Source organism: Anas acuta, chromosome 1 (assembly GCF_963932015.1).
Source record: "Anas acuta chromosome 1, bAnaAcu1.1, whole genome shotgun sequence".
Classification (NCBI taxonomy): Eukaryota; Metazoa; Chordata; class Aves; order Anseriformes; family Anatidae; genus Anas; species Anas acuta.
This window is the reverse complement of record NC_088979.1, coordinates 75142442-75166588: the sequence shown is the minus strand read 5'-3', so window position 1 is coordinate 75166588 and position 24147 is coordinate 75142442. Positions and strand designations below refer to the sequence as shown.

Genomic DNA, 24147 nt, shown 5'->3' with positions numbered 1-24147 from the left:
CTGCAGAGAGGCTTTATAAGCCTACCAGTGTGTGGCAGGGGTATTTGTGTGTCTTCCCCTTTGTTGCTGGGGAAAAAAAAAAGAAAAGAAGAGTATTCTCTATTCTGGAAAGTATTCTGATTTCTGTTGAATGATTCAGTGAACCCTGCCTTATTAGAGAACCATAGTTCAAGCACAATTCAGAAAGATATTTAATCTCCTTAGCTCGCAGAAGCATTTCTATCTGCATGATAAAGCAGCTCATTCCTACATGCGAGTCATGAACACTTGAGTAATAGGTATACTGTTCTGCACTACGGAAGAGTACTGCCAAATTTTAGGAAGGCTTACTTCTGAAGGAATTTTATTTCATGCTCTTCAGCCCTTGTATAATCATGAATCAAGGTGGAAGAACGCTTGCAGAATTTTATTTGTGGCATATAAATCCCTATTCCATAATAGCTATCAGAGAGGTTAAAACAACTGCAGTGTGTAAAGAAATTTTCAAGATGATTGTTGAAGCTTGGTATTTCAAAGCTTCAGGTGCAGTCTGATAATTATGATTTTTTTGATAGCCAGTATTGCTAACATGTATTTAAGACTTTTGGCTTAGACAGGTTGGATTTTTTATTTTGTTTTAAAAGAGATTATTAAAAGCATAAAGGGAAGGAAGCTCCTCTCATTTACACACCTATCTTTTCCTTAATGAAACAGGTCTCGTAAAGTAAGTGCTTGCGTCTCCTAAAGACTCTGTAGAGGGAAGTGCCTCAGAGGTACCCAGAGGGAGAAGTTAGGTGCCTAAGCTTTATCGGAAGACGTACTGCCTGTCCCGCTGATTCTGTGGTATTGCTCCCTGCAACAGGTTGTTCAAACAGAGCTCACCTCATGGCTGACCCAAATGCATTAACAGATTTGATACAACAAAGAAATTGGCCCCAGTAAAGTCACCTGCTAATGAAGAAGCACTTACGGTTAGCAGAATTAACACCTGGCACTGTCTAGGAGGGGTTGAAATCAACTCCTTCAAATGGTAATGCAAAAGGATTATTCAGGAGGTAGTTCACAACAGGTCCTATACAGCTGAAGTGAGGAATATAGTAACTCAAAGCATTATGCAAAACCCCTGAGATAAAGGCAGAAAACATCCCAGCAACATCTTTTCCTGCCTCTGCCATATACAGCCTTACTCAAAAGATCTTATGGACAACAGCTTTTATGGCTAATTCTTATGCTGACTAAGGAGAGCAAAGATGCACGCAGAGCTCTGCAAGATACAAAGTTCCCCTGTGTGAAAGAGGCCGGTGTAGGTCAGCAAAGATAAGCCAAGAAACCTACTGCTGGGTTTTGGGAATGAGGCCAAGTTCTTCTGCTTCACAGCCACGAGAATTACTGGAAGGGCATGGCTGGATGTAAGAGAACAGAGAGTGATCTTGGAAACCGCCTCGATGTCCAGACAGAAGTATCTTAAATTCAACCAGAAAAGCTTTTGAAATTCAAGGCTCCAGCAACCTTGACATTCACAGTCTGCTTCAATACTGGGAAATTCAAACATGTTCAGGAACATTCTGGGTCACTGGACCATGATCACCTATGCGAGCAAGCTGGCAGATCGCTCCCTGGCCAGCGCGTGGCCTGTTTGAGTTGGCTCTCTGCACCGGGGCCATTAGGGCGCATCGCTGCGCTCGGGGCCCGGCCCATCCCCGCCTAACTCCTGGCTGTAGGGAGCAGACCAGAGACAGCCCCAGCGTGCGGCCCGTGGGCAGCCGCCCCGTTTGGCAGCCAGGATGGCTTGCTAGCACAGACACTGGCCGCTGCGTGCCAGCTGGCCTCCCTGCCTCGGAATATTCCCAGGCATGTTTAGTTTGCTAATGTGGACGTAGCCGTAAGGAGTTTTCTGCACCACCCATCGAACACGGCCATCTGTAACAACTTGTGTGTGTCGCCAATTACGAAATAGAAATTAAAAGATATTTCGTGGAAGAAATCAGTCTTCGAAGAGGAGGACACCTGGATTGTATGAGCAAAATTGGAATTATGGATGGGACTGGCGAAATCTCAAGATTATTTATATATAATTAACTACTCAAAAACACTATGTGCAATTATTCATTTCAGAATGTTGATTGCCTTCATAAGGTGTAATGAATCTTTTTAAAAAAACTGCATGTATGTACTTTACTGAGCTATTATAATGCTTCCCTTTGTAACATCCAAGCACTCTTCTCATAAGCACCTGGTGACAGCCATGCCTTTGATAGCCTTCACTGGTATCTCTGGTCTCCTCCATCTTCCCCTTCAAGGGTTATGGGTGTGGTGGAAGACGAAGAGCAGTTGCAGAATACGTTTTTCTGACTGTTTGATTAGAGAAATTCCGGTCTCCACATTTATTTTTTAAATAGCCTTTTGCAAACTCCAGAGACTATACATTCCTGTGCTATCCTTCACACCCTTAACAGTCATTGCGTAGATTGAGTAGATGGAACATCAAATACACAACTCCCTTTCTGTCAGTGGGGTACTCACTAACTCTGGAAACCAATGCTCTAATTTTGGATAATTTGTTATGCCAACAAATTCCCTTACACAGCTTGCTTCAGATTAGGTCGTGAACCTGCATTGTTCTTTTAGTGCTTTGAAGACTGCATCAGGTTGCTTTCTAAACTGGCACGAATTGTTGGATTTATTACTTGAATAACAGGGCTTGAAGAAAATACTTTGCCACAAATTGAGATTCAATTGTGCTCGGCACTATATAAACAGAACAAATGCGTTATTTCACTTATTTAATAGTTAGGGCTTTGTATGTATTCTTTTAAGGAGACAACAGATGGGTACAATCAGGCAGATGGGGAAACATAAGAAAACTAAGGACTGGGCAGCACAATATGGATGCTATAGAATCTAACAATTCATTTTTTGCACATCAGACTAACTGCAGTTTTATTTTTTGAAGCATTACTTCATAAAGGACAAACAGAACTGCAGCATACTGTATACCTTAGGGAATTTCTCTCCCTTGTTTAACTAATGCCATAATACACAGTTTACCTGTAGGTGATAACCTGCACTATTATTATGCCAGACATCTCAAATACTTCTTTGTGCAATGGCATCATCAATCCAGTCCCTTCCTTCTGGTTCATTTTTTGCTGTGCAATCTATGCTATTTCAGTCGTGTAAGCTTCATAAGGCACTCACTCATTGCTGCATTATTTGAAGGCTAACTGAATTCACTTTGTTTCTTACGAGCAGGCTAAAATCTGATCAAGATGCACAGGAATCTAAGTCATTTGCATTTTCATTGCACTGACATTAGTCTGCTTGAGATACAGTACCTGGCTGTGCTTTCTACCCATGCATGCACTTATATGCTTCCAATATCAACAGCAAAGCTTATTAATAAAGACCTACTACTCTGAAGGGCAAAGCCTAACTGAAGGAATAGTGAGAGGGCATTCCTCTACCTTAGAAATATAACTAATGGTTCTGATTATTGTCCTCCAGCTTTATGGCAAGCTGTGTAAGACATCACTGCACTGTGCTCGTCTCTTTACCCATCTACTACTACTTAACTCTCTGCAGCAGAATTCATCACCCACTGGTTCCTCAGTCCCAGTTTAAACTTTGCATACAAGGACGATGAACTACAGACCCTATCAACATAGCATGGCAAGCACTGGTAAAGACAGTGAGCTGGATACCAGGAAGTAGTTACCAATGCCAAAGCCAACAGATGAGGTCTGAGCACCTATACTGAGGAGTCTTAACTCCCTACATAATGAGTTGAGAGATGTAGGTACCTGCAGAGGGACAGAGCACTTGAGTAGATGCCTAACTTCAGCTGTGCAGGTATTCTCCAGAATAAAGCAGCATTCTTCACTTCATCTCAGGCGCCACCAGGTGTCCCTAAAGAATAATTCTGTATGGTATTCTTTCTCCCCACGGATTTTTCCTTAGATAATGTGCTTGTGCTAATGGATCACCTGAAGGCTGTTTTCCATAAAATTCAAATAAATACCACAATAGATACGTTTACGTATAGATACATTTATAAGGCGTGTTGTTTAGGATGACTCGGCTAAAGGAGATCTATTGTATCAACAAATACAGTGCCTTCATTTGAATGATCCTAAATAAAGTACTAAGGATAACAGCCCTCAAGATGGCCCAGGAAACTTCTAAGTTTGCCCCCGCTACTGAAAAACTCTCCCAGTTTCCATGAAACCTTCCCTAGATTTTCATGTTTAATAAGAATGAACCATGAAAACAATTTAATGGGTTTATGTAAATAACTGCATCTTAATTTTTAAGGTTTCCTTCACTATTAGGTCAAGATTTATCATTATCTATGGGCAATTAAAGCATTTAGGCATACATGTATTGAAAATAACGTTAGACGATTAAAGAAGCATATTCATTCAGCATCACTTATTATTTACAAGTCATTACATAGGACGTAACATTTCATGACCACATATTCTTTGCCTTCCCCTAATTCATTTTTTTCCCTTGAAAACAACCTCTCAGATTTGGGTCAGGACAATTATGGAATATGCTGCAGTTCTTCCAAATCCATCGATCCTAATTTTTATTTATTTATGACATAAATCTCATTTTATGGCTCATTCAACTATATGCTGGAAAGAGGACAGTCTGTATGAAGAAGCAACTATTTTATGCTGACCTGTTTTAATAGGAGAGAGATCTTAATGATCAGAAGTTCCCTTGTTAACAATAATAATACTTCGGCTTGGATCTTTGCTAGGAATAAGTAATACTGCCTAATAATATTGCTTGAGATACTAGAAGATTGAGTGGGTAGAAGAATAAGGTTAGCAAAAAATACAACAAGTGCATGGCACAGGAGCATGGCTGCTATTACTGCTCTCGTCTGTATTGTGGAATCACCCAAAGACTATCACAGATCAGAAGACCCACTGAGCCAAAAAAAGCCAAAAAAACAAGTAGTTCACCCAAAACCCCTACATACACTTTTTGCAAATTCTGCTTCTGTGTCCACTTAAAATAAATACATGAAGATAGCTAGTATTATAAATGTTAAAAGTTATATTAGGCCTGGACATTCCAGAAATAAATTATATTCAGAAAGATTCTGTTTTTGAAAAATCCTGTCTGTCATCTGAAATAGTTCTTCGGAAACTCTGTTAGAGACCTTGTGCTACTTCTCCAATATATCTACTTCTGCTAATTCATTACGCTTTTTCTCCTAATTATTTCAAGGCTGGAACACTGATTTAGTTTCATGCATTAAGTTGACGAAGATCTCATAAGAAGACTATTCTGACAATCTTGCAAAAAGGGGAAAAAAATGACTTTTTTTTTTTCCTTGTGAGAAATGTGTTGTGATTCTGTTAGGTAATTTGAATGATGAAGACCCATTCCTTTCCTCTAACTTGTATCAGCTTCCCTACATATTCCCAGTTAGACTATTTAAATTTTGCCTTCATTTTAAGGTTTTAAGTATGGACAAACACAGGTTCCAACACTGAGCACAGCGCTCAGAGGATGTTTACATTAGCATTTAAGTTTGGATCAAAAGTGTTTTTTCTAAGTCAATCTGCTGATTGTCCTACTTAGCATACTTTCGTTGTCATGGCTGAGCAGCACCGGAGAACACAAATAAGACTATTTTTCAATGAAATTGAGCCAAAATATGCCCTCAAACCATTTCTTAACGATTAGCTTATCAGACATAACCAGGTCCAATCTGAAGCACCCCTCTCCAATACAAACAGTGGTGACATAAGGCCCTCACGCAATAGCCCTGCTTTCCAGACCTACTCTAATTTGTGCTGTACCATGCTAATGCAGACACAGCAAAGGAGAACTCTGCTTTAGTCTCCATACTTTCTAAAAGAGAATTTGGATGGCAAAGGCCTTCTGAGACCCCAATGTGCACCATTAACTAAGAAGAGCAGGAGCAGATTGCATGAACTTCTAATACTCTGAGAATTATCCAGTTGTTTTAAAAAACTTTAGAATTTGTTAATGTGTATTCAGGGCCACAGAGCGCACATCTTAAATGTGCAAATGCTTCATATTCTGCGTCACCTTATAATTACTTAACTCCTACATAGGTACAGTTCTGCTGAAAAAAACAGTTGCAGGCTGAAAAAAAAAAGCAGAGAGATTACTGATTAACCTCTACTACATGCTCTCAAGTTCTTGCATCTCTAAATAGACAGTAATTGCAGCAGCTGGTTTCGGTCATGGTCTTACCCAGATGCTAGCAGGTCACTGACAGGGTTCCAGGCACAGATGAACACCTCTGATTCATGGCCCCGAAGGACTGTTGCTTTGTTAGGAGGAATTTCAACATCCCCGTCAATTTCCATTGGCTTTGAATGATTATCTGTAAGGAGATATATCAGAATAAGTAATTTACAAGGGTCTGCATTAAAAACAGCTGTCTACCTGTGGCCTAGAACTTAAAGCAACATATACACTACAAATACTGTTCTGTGTTGTGTCACTGACCCTATTATTCTCTTTTCTTCCCTAAGGTGATTCACAGTTATGATATTTACTCAAAATTTAGAGATTTTGAAAATATTCTGTATAAATGTATGTAGCTTTATATTTAAATAGGTAGCATTTATTTCCGTGTAGTTTTTCTTGAAGCTGGCTTCATTAAAATCAGCTGACAGATTTATTAAAGTATGACATTGCTACATTTGAGAAAAGCTTTACGCTGTTCTTCTAAAAAAGCAGCATACAACACATTATTTTTCTTAGACAGTATCCAGTTAGAGTATGTGGGGCTACTCACAGATGAAGGATTTATCAAGTGAGTGTCTAATGCCCTGAGCACAGCAGGGAAATAGTGAGTGATCTCCTTAAAAAGGGGACCAAATTTAGGGGACCAGCTGATGTATAGACATACGTAACCTGCATGCTGTAATTCTGGAGTTGTTTAGACTACAGTATAAGCAACCTTGTTTCTATAAAGCTCTTTTATTTCCTTAAGGAAAAAAAAGAAGTGAATTTTAAATGATGAATTTCTCTTAGCGTCAACATTTCATTCCAATTTGCACCGTAAACAATGTTTTCACTCCAGATTTTCATTGCTTCAGTATAGATGTTCATCATTCAGCTCAAACGACGCCTCCTGGCAGCAACACAAGATTACTGTCCTCGTGAAGGAGACACCAGTCAAGGGCAGATAAGGCAGCGGAACAACGGACAGATGTTACGTACAGCAGTGCAGCCCATTTCACAGAAAGCACATCCAAGAGCAGGCAGCTGGCAGGCTGTCAGGGAGGCAGCCTCGTGTTATCTCATCGATGCCTCGGCCAGCTGATCTGCTCTGATTGATCAAAATCCAAGTTCTCATTCTGGGTTAAGTCTTTTAGTTAGTCATTCTTTAATCACATATGGAGATCCATAGGTTCACAAGTAGAATAATTATGCTCCTTTATTGCCACATGTTTATGGCATTTAGAATCAGCCATCTGTCCTGATACTCATGCTCTGTTGAGCTATTGCCCACTGACTGGCAAAACAGACTGTGATGTTACACAACTGCCATCAGAAGGAAGATCTCCAGATTTCTACCCTTACCCATGCTTTCGAATACCCTGGTTTGCTCTAATTTATGCTGACTTGTATATGTATCACTGTGTATTTGGGTAGGTACCCTATTAACTGTGCCTGTGCCATAGCTATGCCACAGATTCACAACTAACTCAATGAGTTTCATAGCACTGAATGTTAACATTTGAAAACAACTAACTCGTGTCACAGTTCACATTCTGAATTCAACATACCTGTACTCGTAACAACATTTATTACTGATGGGCTTGTTGCATAAAACTAAACATATTACAAATGCCTATTCACAAAACCTACACCTGTGCTGAGTCCCTGCATTAAGCATTGTCCTTGATAACTCCCTGTATTAAAATTAATACTGTCAGGTTATACTAGTACTTGAGATATAGCCTGACTTTTGCAGCTGGAACTCTGATATGATGTTCTGAGTAATCAGGGCACTAAAGAGCAAAGCACTCTTAAAGCCAACCAGAAGATATGAGCCTAGAACTCCTCCTCTGTGTCTCACTGCAATGAAAAATCACCAGGTTTAAAGCACACTTTGATGAGAAAAACAGCAGCATGGTAACTATTATGTATTCATGCGTGTCTTGCTCACAGTGTGAGTTGGAAGCTGAGGCTAAATCAGGAAGTAAGATCTTCCAAGTGTTTTAATTTGAAAAATTTAAATGAGATGCTACTCTTACCACATACGATCCTCCTGTTACCTGCCTGTCTCTAAAGGCAGATCTGCTTTTCACTCTTGAACAAAACCAAATGATGGCTTGGAAGCAGTGTTACTCCAAGGTCCTAGAGTTATGAGCTGCTATCAGAGCAAGGCTGCCTGATACTTAGAAGCATTTTCTGTTTGTACATGGCCAGATGGAGGAACCTATACAGACACTTTGAATGTTATTAATTACTGTGAAAAAAAAACACACAAAAAACCAAAGTGCTATGGAAAAGAAACCTCGATCCTTGATCAACTGCTACCTGCATTAGTACACACAAGACCGACTGGCCCTAGGGAGCAATGAAATACCTGCACAATTACTTCATATTATTTTCCACTACTGATTTTGACACCATAGCTTTAATGGTTCAGGAGAAAGAAGGAAAGATGATTAGTCTTTCAGTAATTGTTTGTAATTACTTCCTGTTTTCATTGGTATTTAAATACTGATGTTAAGGAACATTTATACTTAAAGGGCTAGTCTTAAGCACAAAATTTAAAATACCCCATTGAATAAACAGGATGCTTCTTATTTCTGTGATACTGCTTTCGTCTCTTTTCAGATTTGTAAGACACTGGCAATACAAAACTGGTATGATGAAGTTGTACCAAGTGCAATGGATCTTCACAGGTGAAAAGCATAGCCTGTGGGTCACATATTGGAAAATGGTGCTTAAATGTTAATACAAACTATTTTCTAAAGGCCAGGGGATCTTTGGTTAAGACTTCATTATATTCTTATGCTTTTCCTCAAACATATTAAAAATATAAAACCACTGGAAATTAAAAGTTATATTCCCCCTCCCCCAGTTATGATCTTTTTCTTTTTTAAATATAATTTTAACACACTAATGAGTAATTCCAACTCTCTCTCTTTTTTTTTTCCAGCAAATGAAAAAAATAATATGTATTTTTAAGATCTTACCAGTGCTAACCCTGACTTTTCTCAGGAAATGTTTTTTGACTTAAATCTTTGACAGGCCATTCATTGAAGTTGTTCTTTATGGCTGTAGTTACAATAAAGGAACTGGGTTCAGTCTTTTTTCCAGAGCTTTATTTTTCTTAAACCCAAGCCAATCCTTGCAAATATAATGAAACAAACGACAGTAAAAAATATTTGAGTTGGAAAACAATCCAAAGTTTGGCTCCATTTCTAAATGCCTCTTTTTTTTTTAACTAATTTTTAAAGTGACTCAAAACTGAAAACATTATTCAGGAAGCAGCATAAGAGGGTAGCAATTTTATCTGGTTTTTTTTTTTTTTTTTTTTAAATCTGCATCTCAAAGTGTTGTTAGTATAAGATTTTTCCTGTCTCTCCCTTTCTTAAATCAAATGAACCTATCACATTACTTATAATACATAAAAATATATTATATTATACTATATTAAATATAGTAATGCTTTTTTGGGAAACTTGTAGTGTCAAGGAGAACTCTGTGTCAGAATAAATGCAAAAAACTAACTTCCAGACAGCTCCTCCACCTGCTCCCCACCCCACCTTTTTATGACAGATTGACATGGGTGACTTCCAGACTATGCTTGAGGACCAGCACACTCCCCAATCCCATCCCAGTATATACCAGTCCTGTGGAATCCAGCAACAGTGGAAATTAAGGTTTGCTAAGACTCTCACCTCTTTCATATCAGCAGTCTTTCCTACCCAAGTTTCTCAGCTTCCACCTTACCCATCTTATGTCCCATCTTAACCTTCTTCTGAACCTATCCTAAACCTTTTCTCCTAAGCTCTTGCCAGATCGTTCTTCTTAGTACATCCCAAACTGAACAGACTTTCTAGACACAGTGATAAGGGAGACGGTAAGGCTGGATATACAGTTTGCCACGTGTAAGCAATAAAATGTACGGGCATTGCCTTTTTGTTAAATCATAACATATTTTTTTTTAACTTTACCATAAAGGAAGGAAATGTAAGCATAAGATCACTAACCAGACCTATGCAATAAACAGATCTATGCCAGCTAGATCTGCTATCTGCTAGTCCTTATTTCTAGTGGTTTCTGATCATTACTGAGGAAGATCTCTTGCAGTTTGCACAGGTCTGCTCAAAGGTGAGAATGTTAGTTGTGCAGCTCTGTACGCATCTCACATGCATAATTCTCAGCCTGCAGCTGTGCTACACGACCTTGCCGACATCCTCTGAGTGACTCAGACAGAGAGGTTACGGTCCTCCCAAGGCAAGGGAGACACAGATCAGAGAGTCAGCTGTCCCTGGATTTCTCAGCAGTTTCTCTCCAAAGCCTCCTTCTCCATAAACTGTAGACCTCACCTCTTTGCCCACGATGACCAGGTGGCACAACAGCAGCTGCCAACAAGACGTGCCACCTGGCCAGCTACTCCTCAAGAGCCTTTTGTCTTCCCACTGCCACTGCTCTGTTAACTTGTCTGCCTGGCAGGCTCCATAGCCACATCAGTGCTTTGAAATTTGCAGTCGGGTAGCCTGTCTCATTGTTTGACATAGATCCTGCCTCTGTGAAACTGCTGGACAACACCCATGTCCTGCTCTTGCATCCTGCTCCAGACAGAGCTCTTAGATGATACGAAGTCATATGGGACTTTTCCTCCTCGGTACTCCAAGAAAGGTCTGCAAATGTGTGTGAAACTCCTATTAAAAACCACTGTGAGAATGATTATTTCTAATAATAACATGGCAGATCTGAGAGACTGAGGTTTACAGCGCGGTCACACATCTGAACTGATCTGCAAGGCTCTCCTTTTTTTAACACAATACCATGTGTGCTTCTTCAGATCAGAGGAAGTAAGTCTGAGAGGTTCTGCATTTGTGATGATCTGATAATTGGTTTTCTGCCTTCAGAATTTGTTTTCTGTCCTAAGACAGGAAAACGTTCCCCGAAATTTTTTACCAGTGGGCTGAAGGAAAGGGTCAACAAAAACAAATTTCAGCACTTGATACATTTAAAAGTACTTTCATTTCTGTTTGTACCCCTTCGTATATGAAGTAAGTTCAATTTCAAAACAAAGGATCAGCTTCAAGTAAAACGTTAACATTTCACGGTCTAAAAACAGGTAGCATTTTGGAATTTTTCAGAACTTAAAAAAATGCTTTCTCAAAACCAAATGTAATTTAAATCCTTTCAGTGTTATTGAGGAAAACCATCCTGTCTAACTGGAATTCTCTGAAGAAAAACCTGGTTTGAAAGCATTTTTCTCACTGACCCGTAGAGGAACCTATTCAGGTCGAAGAGAAGACAGAGACTGATAAAGGCATCTACACTGCAGAACAAAGAAAATCTGTTACGTGACAGCAGTCTTGACCTGTTATTTGTCTAAGCCAAAGAGCTCTTGGGGTTTCCTACAAAACCTGCCAGGCACGTTCCTCTAGCATTTTTTCTGAAGGAAATCATGCATGGAGGTTTCATTTCAGATGTTACCCAGTGCCCTAATATGGCTTGCACACAGAAACCAGAACCATGAATCACATCTGCTCCGCAATGTTAGCACAGCCATCGAGATTTAGCTACACCCACAGCTACGTGCACTCCTTGTTTTATATGCCGAACATTAGATGTCTAGGACATGAGCTCAGTCTGTCACCAGTAAAACAAAGGTGAATTCAGAGCTTGTGAGGACTGACTGTTCCCATAGACTAAGGAAGCCCAGGGAAGGTAGGACCTTCACTTAGATTCCTGCAGTAGACTGCATGACTAAGCATGTGCTGTGAAATAAAAAGGCAAGGAAGTCTCTCCTCTGTGACTTAAAAGCAAGTTGACTGCTTCCAAACTGTCTGCTGGGAGTGGTCCTTGGCTCATACAAGCCTCTACCCTGTTTTTGGCCATGCTGTATAAGAAAGGATAGGCCAATCTGTGCCAAAGACCATGACAGTAAGGCTATGGATCATCACAGGGTAGTTAGTGCTCAAGGATATGCTTTGGCCTTGCTTTATTTACACAAATATGGCTTGTAGGTCCCAGCCTCTCAACCCACCTCTCTCTAGCTCTACTCCATTTGATGACACTGGATTCAACTTGCACTTCTGAAGGTATCTGAGGATTTTGGATTCTGAGAGCACATCAGCAAAACACAGCATTGTGACAGGAAATGTGAGGTTTACTCAGAAGCTTTTCCAGAAATACCCCATCCTCCTGAAGTAATTCCCCCGAGTTCCAGCACCTTACAGACCCCAACTGAGTACAAGACGGTTATTCCAAAATCAAATCTACCCCAGCAGAGGAAAGCAGCTGCAGGGGTTGGCTTACTTATTGCATGTGCCCCATTCTCCTCTCCATTCACAGTGGCTTCTCCGTTCTTTGGTGTGTTCTGCTGGGAAACAGCAGTCGTCGTTGCTCCCGCTGTTGCTGCCGTTGCTGCCGCTGCTGCCGCTGCACTGGCTTGTTGCTGAGCTAGTTTCTCTCTGAATGCTTGCTGCCGGGTCTGTACAACATCAGGCATCACCGCGTCTATCAGAGACAGTGATTCTATTGGCCTGCCGTCAAATACTGTACCATCCTGCGGGGAAAACGAGCCAAAATCAAATTGCAGGTTTAGGATCCCCACCACTGAGGTTGGCAAAGAGGCAATGCTATAAAGGAGCAAAACTAGTCTGGGAGAAGACACTGCGGTTCGACCTAACCAACTGCGCCACACCACTACAGAGCAGCCCTCTCTCAATGCACCATGGTGGTACTCAGAGATCTGCTCTGTGAAGGGATAAGTTATTGGAACTGTACAGAAAGAGTCAGGCATCTGAACTCTTTACAGAAGCAAAAATATTATGCTATGAAAATAAATTGTCTCAGTGACAGAAGGTGTCTCTTTCTTTAGTATTTTGACAAAACCAGCAATGGCTAAAGCCATTACAAAGCCAGACAGAGACAGACCTTGGTTCATGGTTTGTCCTCCTGCACTAGCAGGGACATATGACTGGAAGCAGTAGACGAGTAACAAGTCTCAGGCAAAACAAGTGTATGTGCAAATTCACTGGTTTCTTATATCACATTCACCAGCCCAGTACCACCAGTTGTAGCTGACTGTACAGGACTTATTTACCGTCGTTTTTCTTGGTTTTCCCCAGTTCCATTAACAGTAGTTAAAACTCTCATTTTCATTTCTGTAAATTAGGCTTCAGGTTTAACAACCAACCGAGTTAACCTTTAAGGGTTAAAGACGTAATGCAGGCTCGGGTTAACAACTACTATATCTACTTAGATTTCCTTCGCTTTCACTTTCCTGTCGCCATAATTATGGGAAAAATGTTTTAGAAGGCTCTATACTGCAGCATTTTACTGACCTTCTGCAAACTCCATCTAATTGAAATAAACAAGACTCAGCAGTGAAAGATTTGGGTTTTAGGAACAGCACATAAGGTTTGGATATGGACAGATGAGGCAGCTGGGAAACAAAATCATTTTCAAGAGATACCAATAACTAATAAGGAAAAATAACAGTTTGGCTTAGTAGTCTGCTTCTGTTGGACTACTCATTGAATTATCCCTTACAATTACATTGTTAAAATAACACATATTTGTTTCCTTATGGGGAGGAAAAAAGAGGAAAGAGTCATTAGAGAAGACAAATGTAAGTTCTCTTTCTCCTCAACATTTTTTATGCAAATGTCTCTATAGCCATTTATTTGAATCCTGGCTCAAGTCCTTGCTACACTATGAGGAAAAAAATGTTTGCCAATGAATTTTGGCATCTTACATTTTTAACTGTAAAATTGCTCACTGGAGTATTTCCATAACTGTCCTTTCACAAATCACAAACAATACTTTAATTTTGTACACATAATTTATAAACTCACTGATTACTCGCCACTCTTAAGGAATATACACATAGAAGTAGATTTGTAGCCTTAATTGGCATGCAGATTGTAGAAAGAACGGCTTTTGTTTTGCTGTACAGTACTTACAACCATGAATTTGAACAGAATCAAACCCCTACGAAAGCAAAATAAATATAAGTGTGACAACACATGCATTTTTAGATCATTCTCTCAATTGAGGCCAGTTCTGAAGCTGAATTCACAGGAGTAGGGCCTTATACCTTTTGTACAACCTGAACTAATAGGTGCTTTTCCTGGTGAGCCTCTAACTGTGTAGCTCTAATATCAGGCACAGGGCAAAATGTTAAGTAGTAGCAAATTGAGACAGATTCCTCACACTGCTTTGTTATTACAACTGCATCAAAGTGCAGCTTGGCACGAATGTCAAGTGTCACTGCCCCAATTAAAAACAATACATACACAACTCTTAAACATGGTATCGAGTCATAAAGAGAAAACAATACAGAATGTTAGTGATAAAAACAAACGAGTTTCCAAACCACACATTATAAACACAGCCTTTTCTCTATTTTATATTCCTTTGTTCTCACCCGTGTCGTTCATTCTACATTCAGCTATAGAGGAAAAAACAATAGCTTTCCACGTATTTTTATGTATTAATATTTATTACAGATATCTGACAAATACAAATACCTGTGGTAAATATTTCCTAAGGCAGCACTTGCTTATCTGTCATGCTCCCCTTCCTCTTGAAGCATTGTGCCTTTAAGGTTGTCAGGGCAAAAATCCTGGCTTCTCCTACATGCTCCCTTTGCTTCCCCTTGCAGTTCAGTGGGAACAGGGACACTTTGTGGCTGCTCACACAACGCACACAACCAATGACCCAGGCAGGGTTAGAATTTGCACACAATTGTTTTGGCATGTCCGTTGTGGGATGCTGCCTGGTCTTTGTATGATCTGAGCCAAAGTCACTGAAATCAGAAAGGTCCAGTGACTTCAGTGGATTTTTAGTCAGGCTCCTCATGGCATGCAAGCAGCAGTGTCTTCTAATAGCTGTCAGGGACTGAAGTTTTAAGTGATATTGCACGTTTTTCCTGTCAAATTCTGCTGTCACCTTGAAAACACGAGGCTGTAAATGCAGACACATTTTCCTGTTTGCTGCAGGAATCTGCGCACCCCTGGCTTGCTGACTGAGGTAGTTGAAACACCACAAAACCCATTTAAGCAACGCAGCGGGGGCCTCAGTGCCACAGCGGAAAACTGTGCAACGTGTCTCAGAGTCTGCAGGTGGTAGGGCAGAACAGGGTTGAGGTACAAAAGGCCACCAAAAGGACAGAAACTGAGGATGGGTGGCTGGTGCATCTGGCTGTCGGAGGGCATCGCTGGGCGAGCTCCAGCGTGCCAGTCGGCCATCTCAGTGGTCCCCATGGGTGTGTGGGGCTGTGGTGGCGGTGGGGGTACTTATACTTACTTCGTTGATGCTGATCTCAGCCTCCACATACTGGAGCCCTTTCTGGAGGATGGAGATGAGTGCAGCAGGTGGCACTAGTGTTCCGTTGATGTTGGACTGACTGATGTGGCTCTCGATACCGAACGTGAAGGCCGAGTGGGAGAAACCTGAGAGCAGGAAAAGGAAGCCATGACATGAAATCTGAACGCACCAGCCAGATACACCTTCACGGTCTAAAAATAATCCTGCCTCAAGATCAGAAAGACGCTGCAGCATAAATGGGGGAAGGCGGGCGGGCTGCAGGCGACCCAGAGGTTAATGAGAGCCATCCTGGCGCCCCCACCACCTCCTGTCCTGTCCTGTCCTGTCCTGTCCCCCTCCCCGCACGCCTCGTCTCGTGGGCAGGCCGCGTCACATGGAAATGGCAATGCACACAGAGGAGAGGAGAGCCGGCTGACTGAAAACCAAAACACAAACATGAAAAAATATGAGTCACCGCAAGGGCAAGGCCAGCTAATAATAAAAATGACTCGGATCTTCATCTTCCTTTCTACGCTTTCGTATCGGTGCTTCCTGAGGCTACAGACTCAAACCCCTGTCAGCGCGCAGGCTGTACAAAATCAGGGCCCCGACGCAGCTCACACAGGGGAGCCGCTCTCTTGTGCAAGGGAAGAGGTTTCAAATCCTCTGGTCACCACATTTATCGCTAACACAACATGCAGAGAGCTGCCATTAAAACACGCAACAACAGAAAGGCCTCTCCCGCAAACCCGTTTTCTGAAAGTGAGCAGTAACAGCAAGCGTAATTAATCAGGATCAGCAATGATCAAAACAGCAGATGATGGCCCAATTTGGTGGCCTTTACTTCAACTATAATTCTTTCTTTTTGACATTTCATTTTTGTTGTTGGCCTAGACGTAACCGGTCTCGAAGTGGATCAATTTTTGGGAGCTGTGCCGTCATTGCCACGAGGACTGGCTTGAGCGTCCGAAGGCAGGCGCCACAGACGGACCGTGCGCAGGCGATGCGGGGGGAAGGGAGCACAGGATGTAGATATAACCGTAGGAACCCATTTATCACCACGCTGTCTCCAGAGCATTAATCTAACATTAAAAGCCTTGGGGAAACCACCCATGCGCTGTCTCGAACAGGAAGAGCCCTAGCAGTCTCCACCGACCAGACAAGAGGAAAAAAAAAAAAAAAGAAGAAGAAAAAGAAGGCAGCTCACAAATGAAAATACTTCCGTTAAATATAGCTATGCCGCTTCCCCTTGTCAACAGTGGTTTCATTTATAGTTTTGTCCGTTAAGGGATTTCCCCCGTATCACTGCAGTGTCCGATTGTGTGTGGGCTGGCGGATGGGATTTGGGGCTTGCTCCACAGCACTGCTTTCTCTCCCTCTCTCAAACTGTTTTCAAGGCTCTTTTTGCAACCAGCTCAATTACACTCGCAGGCAGCAAAAACAAAGAAAAAGAACGCCTCCCACGTGTGAAAACTGAGGTACGTATTTCTCCGTGATTCTCTTCCCCTACACATTTTATTTCAACGCTGTTTTTCTTCTCTTCCATGTAACAGCCTCTGTCCTCTTCTTTCCCTACCATGCCTCCCCTTCCTAGTACTTCCCCAGTTTTTTGGGATGTTTGGGGACACCTTTTAGAAAGTGTCAGCAGACTTACAAATGATTACAAGGAACGAAAACAAAGCATAGGAAAAAAAAAAAAAAGAAAAACTGAAAAATTGCAGTATCATTCATCTAATCCCTGGACCCCTCTTACTCTGTCTTGCTCTTTATGTCTTGTGGTCTAGTTTATGAGCTGCTGGACCTCCTGCTGCATCCAAAATAGACTGTAAGATCTGCAGGGCAGTGCTTTTGCCTTGTTATTTGTTCTGCAGAACATCTAAGCACATTTCTGGGTACCACAACAAGAAGGAAATCGAGCATTGAGCATACACAGCCTGAATCAGGGAGACCTACGGTTTGATGGCTGAACACTGAGATCTCTATGTATGTATAAATATACGGCATGCAACTAATCAGAATTAGGGAAACAGATCCTGCTTAATGTATATTTATGTGTATTTAAATTAAACAACAACAGTAATAATACCTTCTTGAAAAGCAGTGGACTTTAAAAGGCATGACGGATTAATCAGCCAATCTACTTAAAAATGCAGAAGACTCAGATAATTAAGCTGTTGTCCAGAAGCACTGAATTTCACTGCTAAAAGAGACAGTAGCTTATCTGTGAGTTGGTAGCTCAGAATTTTGTAAAATGGTCTCTGATTTGATCAAAAGGCAGGTAGCATAAAAATGGCCAACAACACACATATGGTAAAAAAGTGGAAAGCCATCACTGTGGATCTACAGCAGCCTTAATTTTAGCTATGACTTTGTACCTGTCATTAGTACATTTGGTATCTTGCAGACTTTTAGCTGGCTCCTGTCACATCTCATTTCAAGTCATATCTTTGCCAGCAGACGGGTTAACGTTGCATACAGCTAACCTCTTCGGCCAGTTGCCACATCCCTGAAGAGCAACACCTCTCACCTGACTGCGTGTGGGAAAAGGGACTTCTCAGCACAAAACCTAGAGGTGTTATTGAAATGAATCCTTTCATTTGACTGTTTTTCTCCATGATAAGAAACCGTTACCAAAGCATTCAAGAGATGACAAAACACAAAACTCTTGGCTATGTTCTCACAGAATAGCAATCTCACTCACATCTCCAGCACTTGTGACAAATTTTCCCAAAATCTTATCTGGTAAGATCAAAGTACTGAAAATCAACAGAGTGGAACTGCTTAAGTGGGTGCCGCTGGACACTGTGTTCCTCACTCCTCTTGGAAAAATCCTAACATAGCACGGTCCTAACATGGTATTTAAAAGAAAAGCAAACACCAAGAAATAACTCAAACAAACAACTGATAGCTAATTATCTCCCAATTTCTTGTATCCTGATAAACCACAGAATTTATATAATGCAACATGAAAGTACATGGATTTTAAAAGTCACACACAGTTAAGAAAATCCTGAATGAAGCTGTACCCACGTCAGGTTCCTGATAACACTGAAAAATCACTTGAGCTTCACTTTTATAGTTACCAGATGTCATCAGTTCTCTTTGGGGCTCTGTGTGCGAGTGCACTGAATTATATAGTGATGTTGCAGCTCTTTATAGTTCAGTCATATAAAAAGGTGATTTCTATTAAACGAAGGCAAGTTTCTTTTAAATGCTAGCTATTTAAATGCTTGTGTTACAAATGTTAACTTGGCCCTCCTTCTGAAGTTCATGAAACCACATTAGGAAGCGCAAAGCCAAGAAACCAGCACACCACCCCCTCGGTGACTGTGCAGGCTGTCAAGGCAGTCAGGGAGCGAGAACAGCAGGAGAACGTGCTCAGCAAACGGGAATCTTAGGGACAGATGTGACAGGGACGATATGCAACTCCAGCAGACCAAAACTCGAAATGCTGCAGTCGCAGGGAAATGAATGAAAGAAGGAAGTTGCAGATCTGTGTCCACCATATGTATCACTTCTCATAAATTCTCTCAGTCCAGTGATTATAACAATCACTCTATAAAACACTGATTTATACCCAAACAGCACCAATAACCGAAGTCTTAACGTCGTATATCCTTTGAGGACATATGCTATGAGACTCCGAGCTTTTAAGATTGAAGATGTGAATACAAAGAGCTGAAGGGGAGAGACCATGGCCACATCCTGAACTGGTTTTGCACCAGTGAGACCAGTGAGTCACTTCTGCAGTGACAGGACTGCTACCCTAAATGTCATCATTCAGCAGACTTGAGAGGATGGCTTCACGGTCTTTCCTGCCTCAATCTAGAGAAAAGATGGGAAAACACAAACTGTCCAAAATACAATGTTTAAAATATTACCATACATGAACAAACATCCAGATGAACAGTGGGTTACCTGCAGGACTTCGTATGATCACCTTAAAGGAAGGTGATGTATCAGCTGCTGGACAGTTGGTCTTGAAAGATTTTACGGAGCATAAAAGCACAGAGGACATAATGAATGCAGAAAAAAAATAACTTTAATGAACCCCACTAAATAAAAAATTGTTATGCAAATGTTTTTGACTTGAAAAGTTAAGTGAAATTCCTCATTTAGAGATTCCTGCACTTCTGTACTGACAGTGATAACAGATCCTGGTTCTGCGCTGTATCTCTTCCCACATCGAGGTGTCTGTATATACTATCAGTGGTACATACACAGTCATTTGGGAATTCTTGCCCCAGGCAGTGCCAAAAAATGCATATGTAGGGCTGTTTTACAAAATTTCACTGATAGATTTTGCTGTAACTGCGAAAATAGAGATGATAGAGCTGTTGTGTGTTTTTTTTTTTAAATTTATTTTTTTCTTCCCCTTGGCTGCTCCTTTTTCAGTTAAAAATGGCCTCCTCTTAACACAGCATTTGCCACTGATCATAGAAGGATGAGTTTTTGTTTAATGAACGTAACACTGCTCTTTGTGTGCCGATTTGATCTACAGGCTACATAATTTTGATCATTTACAATATGCCTGGCTCACAGCAGCGATGCCTACCAAATGCAGGCACAGGAGAGAGAGCTGGGTTACCATGCAGCCCAGAGAAAGCCTTGCCTTCTCCAGAGATTTGCCTCACCTGGTCTGAGGGTTAAGGATTCCTCCTTTTAAGCACACAAATGGGGTGCTGCTGTGTATTCCCCATGCTACTTGATCTGGCTATGATAGATTAAACTGACTGACATTCCCTAAGTGCTCCCTTCATTTTCTGATTCCTTTAGCATCGTAAAAAGCAGCCTTGTTTAAACTGCGACCTTAAAGTGCAATAGCTACAGCACTTACTGCTGCATCTGTGCAGGCAAGCAGAGTGGCAAAAAAGGGTCTGCAGAAGCAACACTTTCCCAAGTATTTCAGTCTTAGCTGGTTACTTGAGAGGCCATAATTGGCAATAGTTAAGCTGTCTACTGAATACTGTGCAATTCTTCTGTTTGTGAACTAAGCAGATTTTTTTTCCTTGTAAAATTCACTTAATATACTGTTCATTTTTTTATTTTAAAAAATATTTTCTCTCAAAGGTATTTCCAAATTACTCAGATTAATTATTCATACTATGTGATTCTTCACTGAAACATTTGTTACTGTAGAATGAAACAGAGAATAAAGAATTATGAACGTCAAATTGTCTTTGACACACATCTCAGACATCTGTATGAGGAATGGCCTCTATCCAAACACTGAGTACAAGTAATAACCCGTTCTTACAAATCTTTGTACGACTCATGACCGGTGTGGCCTTCTGTCCAGGAAACCAGTGAGATTTCATATGGAGGTCTGTGTCATTTCCTTTAATAAATTTCCTGATTTCTTTCACTCAAGCAGACCAGACTGACATTTTCAAATGCAAGAATCTTAGGTTCAGTTTCCTGAGATCACTAAATTACTGATGTTATTACCTTAAGAGATAGATAGGGAAAAAAAAAAAGACATAAACTATCTGTCACCATCTTCTTCTATACGAATTTAACTATCTCCAGGTGCACTGTTAAATAATCAACGTTTCCTATTTTGCTGATTTCTCTAATATTGTGCTATCTTTCTTTATGGAAATTCCCAATACTAACTCTTCCAATTCTCATCTCTGAAGTAACACACTGTTCTCTTATAAAGTATTTGGCAGGTACAGGATATGAAAGTAGGCAAAGCTGTGCACATGATTAAAACTTCTAGCTTGGTGGAACCAACGTGCAACTGCTACAACGTGATCCACTGGCAATCTCAAGTCTTTTGACTGTATGAATGACTGTTTTCTTAAGGTACTCTTGTATCTGGCACTATTGCTGAGACGTCTACTCACGTAAAATACATTCAAGAACAGAATGCATCTAAGAGATGACTACAGCTATACAGGCTGCAGGAAAAGAAAGATGGCTATGAGGAGGTGAAAGAAAGCCATCTTTATCACCATAAATTGGTGTAAATGCAAAACTTGTGGGAGATTTAGACACTTCAAGCAGAAACATTCCACAGCACAGTGAGTCAAAAGTATATTGCACACAGGAGGAAAAGATGGGATTGCATGGGGACAGCTGTACCATGACACCAAACCCAAGTAACTCCAAAGCTTGCCAAAGAAACCAGATGCAACCAGTGGAAAAAGATCTTCCGAAGTTTGTCATCTGGGTCTCGGGAATGTTATCTAAGAAAGAAGGCAAGAAGGGAAGAATGGTGCAACATGGTGACCTGCAATAAATTACAGCACCACTACTGCAGTTTAAAGAAATTCTACTGAAGAACAGTGAAATAGGACTAATAAGAAAAATATTTCCTCTAAATACTAATTATGCACAAATGGCATAATTAATGCTAAATTAAGACTTCTGAAAATCTAGTTTTGCTAGTGTAGAGAAGCAAAGAGTATGTATCCCTATGCTCTTATCTGACGGTTCACGTAAGAATGCAATTTCTGGCTTCAAAACCAGAAGTAAACAATTTAACATAAAACAATCACATTTTCTTGATCAGGCGCCTAACACATGCTAGTCTACATCTTGAAGTAACTTACTTATTATTTCTTGCCCATTGCCCCAGAGAAAGAACCCAATGACGTTCTTCACAGTACTTGACTGCACCTGCCATTTTGCAGTCCAGGATTTCCCCTTCCATGGGATGCACTGAGTGCAAATTACAGATGTAGCACAGATCCCTATCCTTGCTACTCCTTACATTTCTGTCTCAATGAAACTATGTAGATTTTGTTTTGGGTTTATGTGGCAATGTTTTGGTACCAGGTGGGTCTGCAGGAGTGGCCTCTGTCAGCAAAGCCCAGCAGCTGCCCCAATGTCAGACCAGAGCCAGCTCCAGTTGGCTCCAAAAGGGACCTGCCACTGACCAGAGCCAAGCTAGGGAGTGACACTGGTTGAATCTCTGGTAGAGCAGATTTTAAGAAGAGGAACAAAAACCTGCTGTGTGACAACAGCTGGGAGAGTGAGGAGTGTGAAGCAGCCCTGCAGCCCCCAAGGTCAGTGCAGCAGGAGGGCAGGAGGTGCTCCAGGCACGCAGCAGCAGTTCCCCTGTAGCCTGTGGAGGAGCCCCCGGTGGAGCAGGTGGATGTGGCCTGGAGGAGGCTGCGGCCCATGGAGAGCCCCCGCAGGAGCAGGCCCTGGGCCAGAGCTGCTGCTTGTGGCGTACCATTTTAGAGCAGTTTGCTCCTGAGGGATCGACCCTGTGATACGAAGCCATGTGGGAGCAGTGTTTGGAGAGCTGCTGCCTGTGGGCAGCCCCTGCAGGCTCAGACGGGGAAGGATGGCATCCACATGGAGCAGGGGCAGGGAGTGACCGTGAGGGAGCAGTGGAGATAAAGATTTAGAGGCTGACCATAGACCCCATTCCCTGTTCCTCTGAATAGCTTGGAGGGAGGACGTAGAAGAGGGCAGATGGGGGGAAGGCGTTTTGGGTTTGCGTTTAGTTTCTCGCTGCTCCAGTATGCTAGTGATAGGCAATAAATTATATTAATCTCCCCATGCTGAGTCTGTTTTGCCCATGATGGTAATTGGTGAGTGATCTCCCTGTCCTTATCTCAACCCCTGAGACCTTTTTCATCATATTTCCTCCCCCTGTGCTTTAGAGGTAGGGGAGTGATAGAGTGGTTGTGGTTGAGCTCAGCTGCCCAGCAGGGTGAAACCACCACAGACATAAAAATATCTCCACATAACCCCAGTGTACATACGCAGAGCTTTCACAGAAAGGACACTGGTTTCTCTGAAATACCTTCAGCTGCAGTTAGTAACAGTTTGGTGTATACAGCCATTGGTAACACTCTACAAACAGTTAAAAAATTGGTGGGCAAAAATCCTATGCCACATCTTGTTTATTATTCACAGCAGACTGAGATTCTTCTCCTAGCTGAGCTTTTTCTTTCTCAGTAATACATCCTGGAGTGCCTCTCTGGCTTTGGCAGCGTCTGCTTCGTTTTGAAGACTTACCTTCGCAATTACATAAAGGTCTTAACAAGGACACACATTAGCAATTTAAAATAAGAACTGCAGTTGAAATATATTTTTAGAAAAATCAGCTGAACAATAGGGCTTGTACATTTGTTTTAAGATTAGGATTGCTGAATGATTAAAATTATTTCCAGAACCCTGGGAAATGTGTCCTGTATTACAAGCTCTTTCCCAGCCCCTGGGAAATACAAAGAAAGGATCCCTAGCTGTAGTTTATGTCATTCGCCAACATTATAATGTGCCTGGTTACCCTAAGATTTGTAGAAGCGATTATTCACTAATATTAAACGTTACACCCTTTTTTCTTGGATATCTGACCTGCTCACCTTTTGCCAAGAATTCAGAGTAAATGTCGCTACCCAAAATTATTTTATTATGTGCCAAAGAATGTTGTTGGCAGATTTTTTTTTTCTTTTTCAAGAAGGAAAATATGTTGGAAAAGATTAATACTACTTGGAAACGATCTTTTGATGAGCAATACTTGGCACTCACTGTTTAAGTCTTTCTGAATGCTGAACATTGACAAAAAGAGAAATACGATACAGACAGAAAACAGAACACAAGCAATGGAAAAGAGGAACTTCAAAAAAATCTTTTGAAAACAAGGTCTGAAATAATCCCCCTTTTTCAGTCACTCTGTGTAAGTAGACTGACAAC

The 24147-nt window shown here is 41.2% G+C and overlaps 1 protein-coding gene across 10 annotated transcripts in view; it reads right to left on the bottom strand.

Moving 5' to 3' along the window:
- The window catches only part of TBL1X (transducin beta like 1 X-linked), a 198415-nt gene that overhangs the window by 22351 nt on the left and 151917 nt on the right, over positions 1–24147 (bottom strand). For all 10 annotated transcript variants that reach the window (XM_068682574.1, XM_068682540.1, XM_068682512.1 and 7 more), the window contains 3 exons: positions 15493–15638; positions 12496–12745; positions 6220–6352 (listed from right to left, as the gene is read on the bottom strand). In XM_068682574.1, coding sequence (XP_068538675.1) covers positions 6220–6352; positions 12496–12688 — 326 coding nt within the window. In that variant the 5' untranslated portion in view covers positions 12689–12745; positions 15493–15638. The remainder of the gene's footprint in view (positions 1–6219; positions 6353–12495; positions 12746–15492; positions 15639–24147) is intronic.